Source organism: Hevea brasiliensis, chromosome 18 (genome assembly GCF_030052815.1).
Source record: "Hevea brasiliensis isolate MT/VB/25A 57/8 chromosome 18, ASM3005281v1, whole genome shotgun sequence".
Taxonomy (NCBI): Eukaryota; Viridiplantae; Streptophyta; class Magnoliopsida; order Malpighiales; family Euphorbiaceae; genus Hevea; species Hevea brasiliensis.
This window is the reverse complement of record NC_079510.1, coordinates 34717863-34732850: the sequence shown is the minus strand read 5'-3', so window position 1 is coordinate 34732850 and position 14988 is coordinate 34717863. Positions and strand designations below refer to the sequence as shown.

Below are 14988 nucleotides of genomic sequence, written 5' to 3'. Positions count from 1 at the left end.
GATTATTGTTTTATAGCGATCTGGAGCTGTGTGTGTGAGTGGGTGTATATGTGGTGTGTATATGGATATGGGTAGGACGGGTAGACGCGATTGGAGCTTGACTCACTAGGACCCGATCCTTATTATGGATAAGTCAGGATAGGCATAGCTTTGAGTTAATCTCGCTAGCCCCCACATTTGGATGTTAAGAGAAAGTACGTCTTTGAGTTGATCTCGTTGGTAGAGGTTAGAACTAAGAGAGCTGTATAGGGGATCAGCTCCCATATATATATGTGTGAGTATGGATGTGACACACGAGTGTGTGAGTGCTCCAAATTGCTTTTAATGTGGTTATGACTTGACCTGTTTGAATTATGTGAAGGTGTTGCATTCATTCTTAAGGATGCACTAGACTCTGGTAATTATAGAAATTGTATGTAAAATCAATATCTTACTCTATGAGTTGAACGTTCACTCCTGTTCATCTATTTTTCTAAGTTACAGGAGAGCTTATTCTTGTGTTTAACTTACTTCCTACCCCGTAGGTCTACTAGCTGTTATTTCTATATTTTGTAATGTTAAATTTGAATTCTAGATCTCCGCATGTTTAGAATCATCTTACTTAGCTTGGGATTATAAGATTAATTATTTTAAAATTGTAAACTTATTAATCTATGTATGTAGAATGAGTGGATGGATGACCATGTTGGATGAGGGAGTTGGACTACCATTTGATCTTATATTGAGTTATTGATGATTGTGAGGGAGACCTGAGCTCCCCATATATATGTATATTGTGATCACAAGTCGGGTGACCTAAAAATTCCCCATTGGTTGGTCCAGTTTATGATCGGACTTTGTCCAGTTGATTTCTTGAGAATGTGCTTGTATATGGGCTTCAAGATTAGACTAATGAATAGTTAGGCTTACCACGGGCTTTGGGGGCTTTATGCTGACCCAAGTCTTAGTGCCAGTTTGGCTCATAATTTGAGTCATGACAATAATGGTATCGGATCTTAGACTCCAGATTCATGGGAAGTGCATATATTTGATTTAAAAAGGGGTCATGTTAGGAAGTAACATGCAGAGTATAGGTTCCTGTTTCGTCTTCTTCTATAATTTCTTGTTTCTAGATTCTGTGTTATTCCTTGGATAGTGTAAGAGTGCTTTAGTTTGGTATCTCAGTTTTCATAGAGCACATCATGATGTGAACTAGAGCTAGCAGGCATGTTGAGGTCTGCCATGAGGATACGTACTCCAAGAAATGTTATGTTTCTGTCAGTATGGGTTTAAGTGGCGTGCCTATTTGGTGCAAGGCATGAGGACATAAAGGTGATTTTTGGCAATATAGTTGCTTTAGATGGGAGCGAGGGTACCACTGCTAGTAGTTATCAGTGGATAGCCAGTAAGTTTATAGTATTAGTGAGTTCAAGAGAGATAAGCGGTTCGGGAAATCTGATATGTGGGACATACCGTAATAGCTATACAATGTTCTCAATGTTTGTGTTATAAGCTGCAGATTATCATACCGACATGGGATTATTGTGTAGAGCTGCGTGCTTCCCTATAGTGTTCCATGATGAGGGTGTTTGCAGATAACCTCTGGTTTAGTATAGATATACCAAAACAGAGTTCTATATCTGCAGAAGAGTTAGGAAAACTCCCAGTTAAGGTTTAATACCCTAGAGATAGAATATTAAATGTCGCAGTTAGGTGATAATTAGAGTCAGTGACTTAGTTATCTTAACTTGAGCACAGAGTTATAGCATAAGTGGCACGAGACTAGAGGTTTTTACTATGGTTGCAGTGTAATGATAACACCTACTTAGTGGGATCATCTAGTCTCCGTTATGGGGTCTTGGACAGTCTTGGCATGACAAGAGACATTTTGCCTAAAACTTAGTTAGAATAATATATCCCCATGTGTCAACAAGATGTAAAGTATAACCTTACCTCCTAGAGAATATCAGAGGCTAGAAATAAAGTTTATAGCTGATGAAATAATAATTTAAAGAGTTATGATATGATAAGAGAGTAAATGATCTAACATGGTTTTGGGCAAGGTGGTAGATGTAGTGCCCCTGTTACAGTCAGTTATGATGCAGGGTATGATCTTATGCTTTCAGGAAAGACAGGAGATTACTACTAGTGATGGTGACCTAAAGAAGTGTCCCACATGGGACTGTAGAGTGTGGTATAGAGTTGTTGGTTCAAGTATTCTGAAGAGGGTATAAGTTTCACTGTAACGACCATACTTGATTGGATCATGATAGATGAAGAGCCAGTGAATTGAATGGCGGGTTATGATACCTAGTACCATAAGTTTTGACTAATTGAGTGGATATAAGAAAATAAAATCCCTATAGATTTTCTCCTTGAGGTATTAGAGGGTAGTTTATAGTTAAGCAGATGAAAGGACAATGACTGCAAGTCAGCAAAAATAAGTCATAGAATATTAGTAGATAAAAGGAAATATAGAAATGAAAATATGGATAGTTTGTTTCAGATGTAACAGGAGAGAAATTCGAATGGCAGTGAAAGTGCTAATCAGAGTGATCGAAAGACCAATTCTGAGTAGTACAAAGGTGAAGATAACTTAGTAAAGCCACTGAAAAGTAAAGTTATCTAGCATAGCTATCAAGTCAAAAAGAAAAATGGAGCTAAGAAATAAAGTAATCAAAGTTTTATTTTGGATAAAATAAAAGAGATAAATTAAAGAGCAAACAGAATAGCCAAGAATAGGACAAGATTAGGAAGATCAAAGTGAGATATAAGGTACATAAAGTGCCATCCTGAGCAAGGTAAATAGGATGAACTGAAAGGTAATATTAGAAAGCCCAGAACGTGATTACGTGAGTGAGGATAGCTGTTAAGATATAAAATCCAGAAGTGTAAGACTTAAAGCAGGTCATAGTTCAGGAAGTGTCAAGAGCCAAAACATGGAGTTTAGGGTTGTAGGATATGGATCAAAATCTGTCTATTCTTATTCTCAAGATGGAGTAGATAGCACGAGGATAAGATCCATTTAAACTTCTAACAGTGCCAGGAAAGTTAGTTGAGAAATGTAACCACAGCAAGTAAGGGTTATAGGATATGCAATGGTGTCTTGAACTGTCATATTAAGCAAAGGAGTGAATTAATAAGTTTCTTGATGATATTGTTGTGATTGTTGTTTTATGGCGATCTAGAGCTGTGTGTGTGAGTGGGTGTGTATATAGATATGGGTAGGATGGGTAGACGTGGCTGGAGCTTGACTCGCTGGGACTCAATCTTTATTATGGATAAGTCGGGGTAAGCACGGCTTTGAGTTGATCTTGTTGGCCTCCGCATTTGGATATTAAGAGAAAGTCCGGCTTTGAGTTGATCTCACTGGCAGAGGTTGGAATTAAGAGAGCTGTATAGGGGATCAGCTCCCATATATATATGTGTGAGTATGGATGTGACACACGGGTGTGTGAATGCTCCAGATTGCTTTCGATATGATTATGACTTGACCTGCTTGAATTGTGTGAAGGTGTTGCATTCATTCTTAGGAATGCACTAGACTTAGATAGTTATAGAAATTGTATGTAAAATCAATATCTTACTCTATGAGTAGAACGCTCATTCCTGTTTACCCATTTTTCCAAGTTACAGGAGAGCTTATTCTTTTGCTTAACTTATTTCCTACCTCGCAGGTCTAGTAGCTATTATTTCAGTATTTTGAAGTGTTGAATTTGAATTCTAGATCTTCGCATGTGTAGAATCATCTTACTTAGCCTGGGATTGTAAGATTAATTATTTTGAAATTGTAAACTTATTAATCTATGTATGTGAAATGAGTGGATGGATGATCATGTTAGATGAGGGAGTTGGACTCACATTTGATCTTATATTGAGTTATTGATGATTGTGAGGGAGAGCTGAGCTCCCCATATATATGTATATTGTGATCACAAGTCGGGTGAGCTAAAAACTCCCCGTTGGTTGGTTTAGTTTATGGCCGAACTATATTCGGTTGATTTCTTGAGAATGGGCTTGTATATGGGCTTCAAGGTTAGGTTAATAAATAGTTAGGCTTTTTATGAGCTTTGGGAGCTTTATGCCGACCTAAGTTCTAATGCCGGTCCGGCCCATAATTTGGATCGTGACAAAAATTCACACCGAACCGAAATCGAAATCATTTTGAACCATATTAGATTAGGACCCAACTAGAGCTGTAACCATAAAAAGGAATCAGAAAATCGGAACCGTTTGAGCCGTCTAAATCCAAACCAATTCCTATTTAAGCCTCCAAAATTCAAGAAACCGATAGTTCCAACTTGAAAACCAACACTTTGCCAGGCCTATTACAGAATGCCACTACCTTTTTGCCTTCGAATCTGTTTATAATTTTTTTTTCTTTGTTTTGAGGGGCTATATATATTTTTGGTTGTGGGAGAGAGGCTGCAGGCAGTCAACCCAAGGATCCGCCTTAGAGAGTTTGAGGTAGATTTCATATTTTACGTAAGACATATTTATAGTGCATGAATTATGAAGCAGATGAATAATGTAATCCTAATTGAACAATGCCATGGAATGTATATGTGCAACAATGGTTGGGATGAATTAGGCATTCCGCACAATATCTTAATAGGAATTGCATGTGAGCAATGCAAGGATATTTAGAGTATCTACATACTGACACGAGTTAGAGAGCTAATGTTTGGTATGAGAAACCATAAGATAAGTGTTTTGAAATCAAAGTCAAAAAGCGCTTATTGTTAAGATATGAAGATTATTCATGAGTTGTAATACCCCTATTTGTATAGCCTGGTATATTTTACTGTTCCGGTGACCGGTGTCGGTCCGGACAATTAAGGGGATTAGAACCACACTTAAGACAACTAGATAAGCCATAAACACAAATAATTAGTAATTGTCAATTAGTTAAGTATAAATAAGAAAAACAGAACATAAGAAGTTAAACGAGCCGAGAGTCACAGCGATGGGTGACCTTCTCGGGAACGACTGCAAAGTCAATTTAAACTTAAATTCCGAACCGTAAAATGTGATGCCGCGGTCCTTAGGATCATTACAAACACAGTGGAAAAGAGAAAATCACGAAAAAGAATTGTTAAGCCAGTCAAATAATTAGGTCAGGGATTCGGAAGAAATATTAAATTATTTGCAAACCGGGTTGAACCAGCGATGGGCAATTTGGTCAATTGACCCCGAGATCAAACTCCTGACTTAATTGTTAAATAAAATTGGAGAAAAGAAAATTTCGGAGTCGAGAATTAAATTAAAGAACTAATGAAAAAATAAAAATAAAAAAAAGAAAAAGAAAAGTTGAGTTGAAATGGGTGACATCATGAATGATGTCATAAACACTAATTAAAAAAAAATAGATAATTTTGGTCTTCCAAGTGGATAAAACTTGATAAAAAGAAAAAGAAAAGAAAAGAAAAAAAAAAGAAGAGTGGTCTTCAACCTTGCCGCCTCACTCCCTCTCTCACCCTCTCCCTCACTTAAACCACCATTAAAGCTCATTTTGAGCTTGAGGAAACCCTAAATCCCACCCTTGAAAACCTACTTACCAACCTTAAACCTTATTGATTTCACTTGAAAAGAAGTTTGAGCAAGAAAAGGAAAGGAAAAAAAAAAGAAGAGAATTGAGGAAGAGGAATTTCAAGTGAGGTAAGCAATCTAAATTGACAATTTTAGTTTATTGGTTATGTTTGTGGTTTGAGTAACCTAGAAATTTATTTACAATCAAAAGAAAACATTTGTGGAGGACCAAAGGGAATTTCGGCCAGCCTATGAAGGGGGATGAATTGCATGAGTTTGATTGCATTAAACTTGTTAGAATGCTTGAATGAGATGTAAGAGTATGTTAAGATGTGTTGAATCAATCAAATGTAACAATTAGTGTGAATTAGGGTTTTGCACTTAGGGTTTAGGAGACAAAATTTGAAGAAATGGTGAAATGATGTGTTGACCTAGTTTGAAGTGAGAAATGGTCATTTGTGACCAAATGAAGTGTGTTAAAAGTGTTTGAATTGAGGTTAAATTCGGATTCAATGTGGTCATGCTGCAGGCAACAGGACCAAGGTCCTTTTGAGGGACCAAAACTAAAAATTTACAAGTCCAATTGTTATGAGACCAATTGGGAATGAAAATAAACACAAAATGACACAATTTTCATTTAGGAATCATTCCCAAAAAGTTACCAAAACTTAGTGAACAAATTAACCAAATCCGAAAATTCTCAGTCTGACCTGTACAAACTGACCAAATGAACAGTGTTTGTTCATTTGGCCATAACTTAAGCTAGGCAGGTCTAAATGACCTGAAATTTTACTAGTGGATAGATGAGATATAGACCTAAAACTTTCATAGAGAACACAAATCCAAATTATGCCATTAACCAAGTCATTTGGCCACCCAAAGTTGGAGACCTAAACTGCTAGAACCAAAATTTGCCCAGAAATCTGGGTTAAGTCCAATCCGGCAGCCATGATTCAAATGGCTATAACTTGAGCTACAAAACTCCAATTGGAGTGATCAAAAAAGGAGAATAAAGCTAAGATAATAGGGAACATTTTTTATGAAGGAAGTTTTGCCAAATTCTAACAGAAAAATGACCAATGGAACAGTGCAACTTAAGACACCAAAATTGAAAATTTGCAAATTTGCCTAAAAGACTTAGAATTTGAGTAAACAACCCAAACCAACAAATTTAGTTACCCAAATGTGGTATGTGGGTGAAGTTGGAATTCCCATACCTATTAAGCCTTAGAAAGTCAACAAATTGACTTGAATAGTGTAGTGAATAGTAACCCCGAAACACAAAATTTAAAGAACGTCAAGTTTAGTATATTAGAGCTAGGTAAAAGTGAATTTAAAGTTATTTTTGGATTTATGCTAAGTTATGATACTAAAACACTATGAAACTGTGTGTTTTAGTGGAAAAGAACACCGGGAAAGAACCCGAGGAATCGAGTCAAGGCCAAGAGGCGACTCGCTTAAGGTTTGTGCACAACGTATAATTTTTGTAAATTATCTTCTGCATTTTGTTTTGAATAATTTGAAATATTGAATTGTGACATTACTATGATGAAGCATTTATGATGTTTTTATTTAAATTGTTGAAAGTTATTTGTGTATATTTGAAATGACAATGTTTAGTAAATTGTTAAGATAAGTTTTGAAACCACAGTGTCATGACCATATATTTGAACACCTCACTAGCATGACTAGTGGGGGTAATTAGTTTCGAATTTTGATTCCTTCTCTGGCTGAAGTATTGAGGTGTGTGCCAGTGGAAGAAGAAATTGAATGGATATCCATATATTTGAGCTAGCTAGCCTTGTGATGTGACTTCTCCTTAGCCTCTGGCTATTGAGATTATATTTGTTTCGAATGGCATGATATAACTGTGGGTTTTATGAAATTGGTTTTAATACTTGAAATGAAATTGTTTGGATTAAAATCTCATAATTCATTATTTGTATTTAATTCTCATGTTCAGTCAAATTTTTGAATAAATGTGATTTAAATTCTGCATAAAGATTATTTTAGTATGTTATGCACCACTAAGTCCTAGTACTCAGCGATGACTGTTATTACTATCGCAGATTTATAGACTAGAGGAGCAGCAGACTGAGCTGCTGAGAATAGTGGAGCGACTTACCTTGAAGTTATATCGGGTATAATTTATACCCTGACTGTAAATATTTATTTTGATGTATGTAATGCACGTAAATGTATGGACATGTAAAATCGGTCTTGAGCAGCTTGTACACAGTTTGTATAAAGTTTGTAATAAATTTTAGTTTGGATTTTCCTAATGTAAATTTTTAGTATGATGTATATATAAATTGTTTATCTTTAATGAAATATGAATGAATGAAATTGATTGACAGTATCTTGATGATTGCTAAATTTTTAGAAATTGAGAAATGAGGATTGTTGAATTTTGAAACTTGAGAAATTGGTTGGGATTGTTGTGGAGTTGTTGAAATTGTTGAGATAAATTATTAGAAGTGCTTTTTACAGGTATTTGAAGAACTGTTTTCTCAAAATACAGACGGCACTCTGCCAAAATTTTTATAAAATTTACGAAAAAATAAAATGGGCAAAAAAATTTTAACTAGTTTTCAACTTTAATTAAATGTTTTAATACCTATTAGAAAATGCTCACCACTTATCAAAAGTAAGAAAATTGTTCTAAAATCCCTTGTAGGGTACTTAATGAGTTATCGGTAGGTAAAGTTCGGTAGTTCATTAAGTATTCTACGGGATCATGTTATGCCTTACAGAGGGGTAAGGTGTGATAGTTTAGGTCTCTTAAAAAAGGATATATATATATATATATATATATATATATATATATATATATATATATATATATATATATATATATATATATATATATAAAGTAATAAGGTATTCACAAAAGTTTGACACTTGGTATTCACTTTCATGATATTGTTATATGGCTAATATATGCCTTTTTTTTATATTATTGCCACATGATTAATACATGAAATTCTTTATATATAAATTATAAATTATTTAATAGTTACGTTATTAATACTACAATAAGTTATTAATACTACAATAAGTAGCAATTATTATAAGATAACTTATATATATATATATTATTTATTATGAAATTTTTATTATAAAGTTTAAAAAATAAAAATAAAATATAAAATAATTAATAAAAAAATTAAAATATTAAATTATTTGTATATATTAAAATTAAAAAAAAATATATATAAATTAAAATTATTAATAGCCACGTGCAATACCACAGATAATTATCTAGTTTTCATATAATATCAAATGCCTATTCACAATTGCAAAGCTGGGTTATGTCAAGTGCATTTAACCCACTCTTTTTTTTTTAGGTCTTTATATATTACGTTTAACCTACTCAATTTTTTTAAAATTTTTTTTAATTATCTATATGATCCACTAAAATAATTTTTATGCTCTAATAAATTTTTTAAAATATTACTATATAATAAATTTAAATTTATTAAATATTTTATTTTAAACACCTATTATTTTAATCTTTTAAAATAAATAATAAAATCTAAAAAAATCATAACCTATTTATTAACAACACCAAGAGATGCAACCATCTTTTTCTCTTTTAACTCTTCCTTTCTCTTTCATCTCTTCTCCTTCTCATACCATATTAACAGAATTACAAATTTTTTTTTGCCCACTTTCATCTCTTCTTTTCATTATTTTATATTATTCTTTACCGATTGGCATAATCTTTTTTTCTCTTTATATTTTTGTCAATAAAACTAATGAATAAATTCAATTCATTGGATAAAATTTTTATTTTTTTATTTTATAATTCTATTCTGTTATGCTATTGAATAATCAAGAATTAAGTTTGTATAATTATATATGTGTATCCATGCAATACTTTTATAAAATAAAACAAATTTAAGATTATAATAAAAATTCATTATTCTATAAAATTATTTCCTTTTTCTATTCAATTATAATTACAAATTGAAACTATACATTAAACTTTACATAAATGTATTTACATCCTCTAATTTATTGATAAGTGGTGCAATGATAGCCACGACATCGTTTAAGTTACTTAATATAAAGAGTTCAAATTTTTACCTTTTACTTTTCTCTGTACTCATTTCTTTTTAGTACGCAAGGTTCTATTTTGGAAAATATTTTCATATCTAATTTCAATAAATAATAAAGGTAAATATCATATGTTATTACTTAATTTTATGAATATTTTTATAAAAATCGATAAATTTTAATTTGTTTCATAAAAATTATTGAATTTCAATTTGATTTCATAAATACTAGTGTGATTAAAAATTAAAGGTTTTCAAGTTAATTTACTGATTTATTAATTATTTTATAAATAAAATTATATTATATTATTTTATTAGTTATATATATATATATATATATATATATATATATATATATATATATATATATATATGATGAATAAAACACATCTCGCTACCTCACTCGCTGTCAAACCACTCTTTTTTTTTCCTTTTTTCTCTATCAGTCATCAGGTGTTAGGTAATTTTATTTGTCAAATAGTTTATAAGTTAGTAAATTAATCAAAAAAACTTTTAATTTTCAATTACAGTGACTTTTATGAAATTAAATTGAAATTTAATAATTTTTATGAAAGAAATTAAACTTTAATGACTTTTATGAAAAATTCATTAAATTAAGTGATTGCATGTGATAATTTAATTTCATCAAATTATATGTTTTAACTAGCTAAATACCTGTATATTACATAATATATTTATAATTTTATTTTGAATATAATTTTTATAATTAAATGAAATATTATAATATTTTAAAATAAATTAAAAAAAGTATTTGTAAAAATTTAAGAATTAAAATAAATATTAATTAAATATATCTAATATTCTCCAAAAGTGAAACTATTTTGATATTAAATTCTTATATTATTATAAATGGACCAAATATTATAATTTTGATAAGTCTCGTCTTAATTTAAATTAATTTGATCATATTTTATCAAATTTGTTAACTTAATTTTAATATTTTTCAATTCGTAGTGTTTATATATATATATATAATCAATCATATTATAAATATGTTTTTATCAATTATAATAATTAAGAAAGTTTAATTCAATTTTATTTAAATTAATTATCAATGCCTTCAAAATTAATTCACTAAAATATGATTTAACAGGTATTATTAAAAATTTATTCATATATAAATTAATGTACAACATTTTATCAAATATTTATCTTCAAGAAAAAAATTTAAATAACAATTTAACTAAAAATCTTGAATTTTAGCAAATAATTATGAAAGAAAATAATTATTTGAATTATAAAAATTAAGATAGTATGCAATTTACTTAAAAGAAAAAAGAAAATTAAATTTAATATAAAAAATAATAATTACTAATTTATCTTTCTATTTATGTTTATCTATTCAAAGCACATAAAATTTTTTTTTGGTGTTGTCATGTGAATATATTTTTCCTTAATATTAGCACGTGACACTTATCATATAGATATTATTATAATTTATAATTACACTAATTATTGTTTTTTATATTAAATATTTAATTTTATTTCTTTTGTTTATTTTTATTTTTTAAAATATTTTTATTATTATAATTATTATCTTAATTTTCATAATTAAATGATTGAAAATAATAGATATATTTAATTTATAAATTTCTACTTATTATAGGATTAATTTTATCTTTTAGGAATTACTTTATTTTATTTAAATTTGACTAGGGTTGTATAGATCACACATCTTCACAAACTTGCTGCTAAACAGATATCAAGTTTTAATAAATTTAATTTAATAATGAGGATTAATTATGAAGAGAAGGCGTTTGAGTTTTCAACATGACCACATGGGTAAATAAAAAAACAAAAGTACTGACCCCACACAATTAGCTGCTACAGGCAAGATTTGAATAATTGGTCTCATTCACAAGAATGAAAAATTTCTGTGATGGTGCTTTCATGGATCCCACCATCACTACTGCCCAAACCCAAAACACCACAAAATGATTAAGAACAAACTATCCCAAAATGACTATGCATCAATCCAGGAGGAAATCCAAGAATGTGAATATGAACAAAGGAAGGATGACGAAAAAAAAACAAAAAAAGAAAAAAATAAAAACACCCATCACCCAATGATCCAAAAGGCAATAAAAGTAGAAGCATTTGATCTATTCACTTAGATCATGTCCATGAATGACCATTGAATGAGAGACTTGAGAGGGAAGGACTGATTTTTAGGGGCGTGCTAGCTTGGGTCACCGAAATTTTTTTGAACTCGAGCCGAACTCAAACTCAAATCGAATATTTGTAAGTTTAAGTTTGGCTCATTTAGAAATTGCTCGGACTGAGTCTCGAATAGCTCGACTTATTGATAAAATGAGTTTTATGTTTATGGTTATGAAATTCAAACTATGTAATTTTGATTAGCTCTTATATAAAAAATAAAATAATTTTCCTTAAAATTAAATTTAAATTACAAATAATTCTATTCAATAAATACATTTTATATATTAATTATATCATAATTTTAAATAATATATTATTTTTATAATATTTTTAAATAAAATAATAAATATCTATAATATAATAAAATACAATAACTAATATATTTTTACAAACGAGCCAATTCATAAGTCTATTTAACAAGTTTACTCACAAGTCAAGTCGTGAATCTATAAATGAGCTAGCTCGTGAGCCCTTAAGAAACTGAATACTACTAAGCTCGAGCTTGACTCGCTTTTTAAACTAGCCTAAAAATCAAGCTCAAGTTCGGCTTATTTTCTAAACGAGTCAAACCAAGCCGAGCTTTTATCAAGTCGACCCTCAAGTAGCTCACGAATAGCTTGGTTTATTTACAACCCTAATGATTTTCTAAGGCCTAGCAAATAAATGGAAATGGACCTTATTAATTGTATGCTGATTGAGGATTAGAATTTCCAGAATATCCTAATCATATATTTGTCTTATTTAACATGAACAAAAGTTGACATTGAAAATGATTCAATGCAAAAGGTAACACTGATGAGAAGAAGCATGTCACTCAATGACAAGTAAAGAAAGATACAACTGTCTTTTATCATTTCAAAATTTACTTTCCAGCAGCATTTTGTAGCTCGAAAATTAGATCTTTCCATTCAGAATTCAATATCTCAAAATATTCACACTGCCAACTTGCAGTCCAATTGATGGAAATTTCAAAATATAGCATCATTGAGTCCAGTAATTCAATAAAGAAGTTCTATGGATTAGCCTTCTCTCATTGAGATCCGAAAACTGATTGCTAATGTGCTCAGAGTGCTCACAAAATAATCAAATCTGCTCAAAAGGTCAATAAATAATCAATAACATGGCTTTTTTTTTTTTTTTTTTTTTTTTTTTTACATAAGACATGATGATTATCTATCCAACTATAAGAGGACCAACGGCAAGATCAATCTCCAGAATATTGAAGACACCCACAATCACCCTATTAGGTTAATCTATATAACAAGAATATGTCTTTGAAATTTGATTTTTAATCAATCAAATTTCAATACACAGTCAGTACATCAACAATATACCACAACCAATCATCACAATATTTGAATTAGCATCCCAAAGAAATTATCAAAAAGAAAAGCATAACAAGCTTTGATCAATGGATTAAAGACTGCCAAGGACCATAAAATAAAATACCTTTCAATTTTCTTGTGTTCTACCCATCCACCGCAAATCCATGTTAAGTGAGGAAGGCATACCCACCTGAGTATCTGAGGAGCTCAAAAACTTGCCCTTTTTAGACCAAAGCCAAATCTTAGATACAGAGAAGCTCTCACGTTTGGTTACACTACTAATCTTCTTCCCCTCCAAATCCCCATCAACTGAAAGACTCCCATTTTGTTCAGTGCCTTTTTCGAGCGTAAAATCACGGCCATGCTGGTCAGTGCCTAAGGGAACCCTAAGGTCTGAATCACCCAGCACATACTGATAAGAACCCATTGAAAAACATCTTCTTGCATCTAAATTACTGCTACTAGTCTCTCCTCCTGCCTCCCCTGTTCCATCAGTCAGCCTCCTGAATTTACCAAGTCTCACTGGTAAAACCCCCTTTTCAACAACAGGCTCTTCAATTTCCAGAGTTTTTTGACTAGAAGAGAACCCATTTTCTCCATTACCACGACATCCACCATCTTCTCTTAAATCATCAAAATCAAACATTGGGTTTTCAATGGAAAACCCAGGTGTAAAAAGTGTCCCTCTACAAAGAGGGCATGTAGAGTTAGATAAGAGCCAAGTATCTATGCAATTGATATGGAAAGCATGGCTACACATAGGAAGCAATCTCAGCTTGTCTTTCTCAGAAAACTCGCATAAACAAACAGCACAATCAAATGGCTCCTTCAGACCTACAATCTCTCTGTACTGAAAAACAGGAAGAGCATCAATAAATGCTTGATCCAGACCAGAATCATGGAGATGGAAAAGCTGCTGTAGTTGTCTTTGAAGAGCATCTGGTCCAGAGATTTCAGGGTATCTATTAGATTGAGAGGAACCCGAAGAAGATGGATGTTTTATAAGGAATCTAACAAGCAAGTGGAGCAAACCAGAAATGAAAAATAGTACTGCAAGAATCACTATAATGAAAAGAACCGCAGGGCTAATTCTTGTACCAGAAGACGGCGGTGATGAAGATGAAGGGGTTGATTCTTTATGGAAAGTAGTAGTATATGGAGACATTGAAGAAGGAGAAAGAGGAGGCGGATATGTCAAATAACCATCTTTTTGCTTTATTTGATACTGAATCCATGACATCTTCAAATGGGTATGCTCCATGAGCCATCTATTCTCTCTGCTCTCTGACATCCCACAGATCATATGGCAACACCCAGAAACCGTAAATTCTCTTTTAGCTCAAAAATCAAACACAAATCCAACTCATTTTCATATCAATAATGCACAAAACAAACACACCTTTTTCCTTGCACATGTAAAAACCCAATAAAACCCACAATTCCTTCTCCTTTCCCTTTACTCAAATGTGAATGCTAACATTTGTTGTATGAGATAGCAGTAGCAAGTAGTGGTCTTTTAAATTTTTAAAATTCTTAATTCCTTGTTCATATCATGCATCAAATGAAACCGAACCCAAGTGACTGATTGAGCAATAAAGGAGCAAGAGAAGCTGCCATACACAAAAACAACAGAAGTTGAATACTTACCTAACCTGATTCTTCAGAGAGAGTCCAACATAAACGAATATTTTAAGCAAAACACTTGAAATGGATGATACCCTTTCACTAGATAAATAAACCCTTCAGAGATACAAGCAGAGATCTTCTATGAGTCACTTAGCGCCAAAAAGAAGAGGAAAGTGAAATATGGAAATGGATTTTATCTGATTCTCGCTCTAAAAGTCACTCTCTTTCTCTCTCAGAAGTTTCTGGTGGAAGCGAAAGAGAAGACAGCAGGGTGACAATAACAGTGGGTT

General features: G+C 31.5%; 1 protein-coding gene across 1 annotated transcript; it reads right to left on the bottom strand.

Annotated features, from left to right (window-relative positions):
- Positions 1-12966: 12966 nt before the first annotated feature.
- On the bottom strand, positions 12967-14988 carry LOC110666016 (RING-H2 finger protein ATL46). Its single transcript, XM_021826354.2, has 2 exons — positions 14720-14988; positions 12967-14356 (listed from the first exon to the last, which is right to left on the bottom strand). Exon 2 carries the CDS (start codon positions 14331-14333, stop codon positions 13200-13202), a length of 1134 nt encoding a protein of 377 aa, XP_021682046.2. The 5' UTR covers positions 14334-14356; positions 14720-14988; the 3' UTR covers positions 12967-13199.

What these genes read in the sequence shown, in the direction of transcription:
- LOC110666016 (XM_021826354.2), bottom strand. Translation starts at nt 14,333, where the DNA reads ATGGAGCATACCCATTTGAAGATGTCATGGATTCAGTATCAAATAAAG.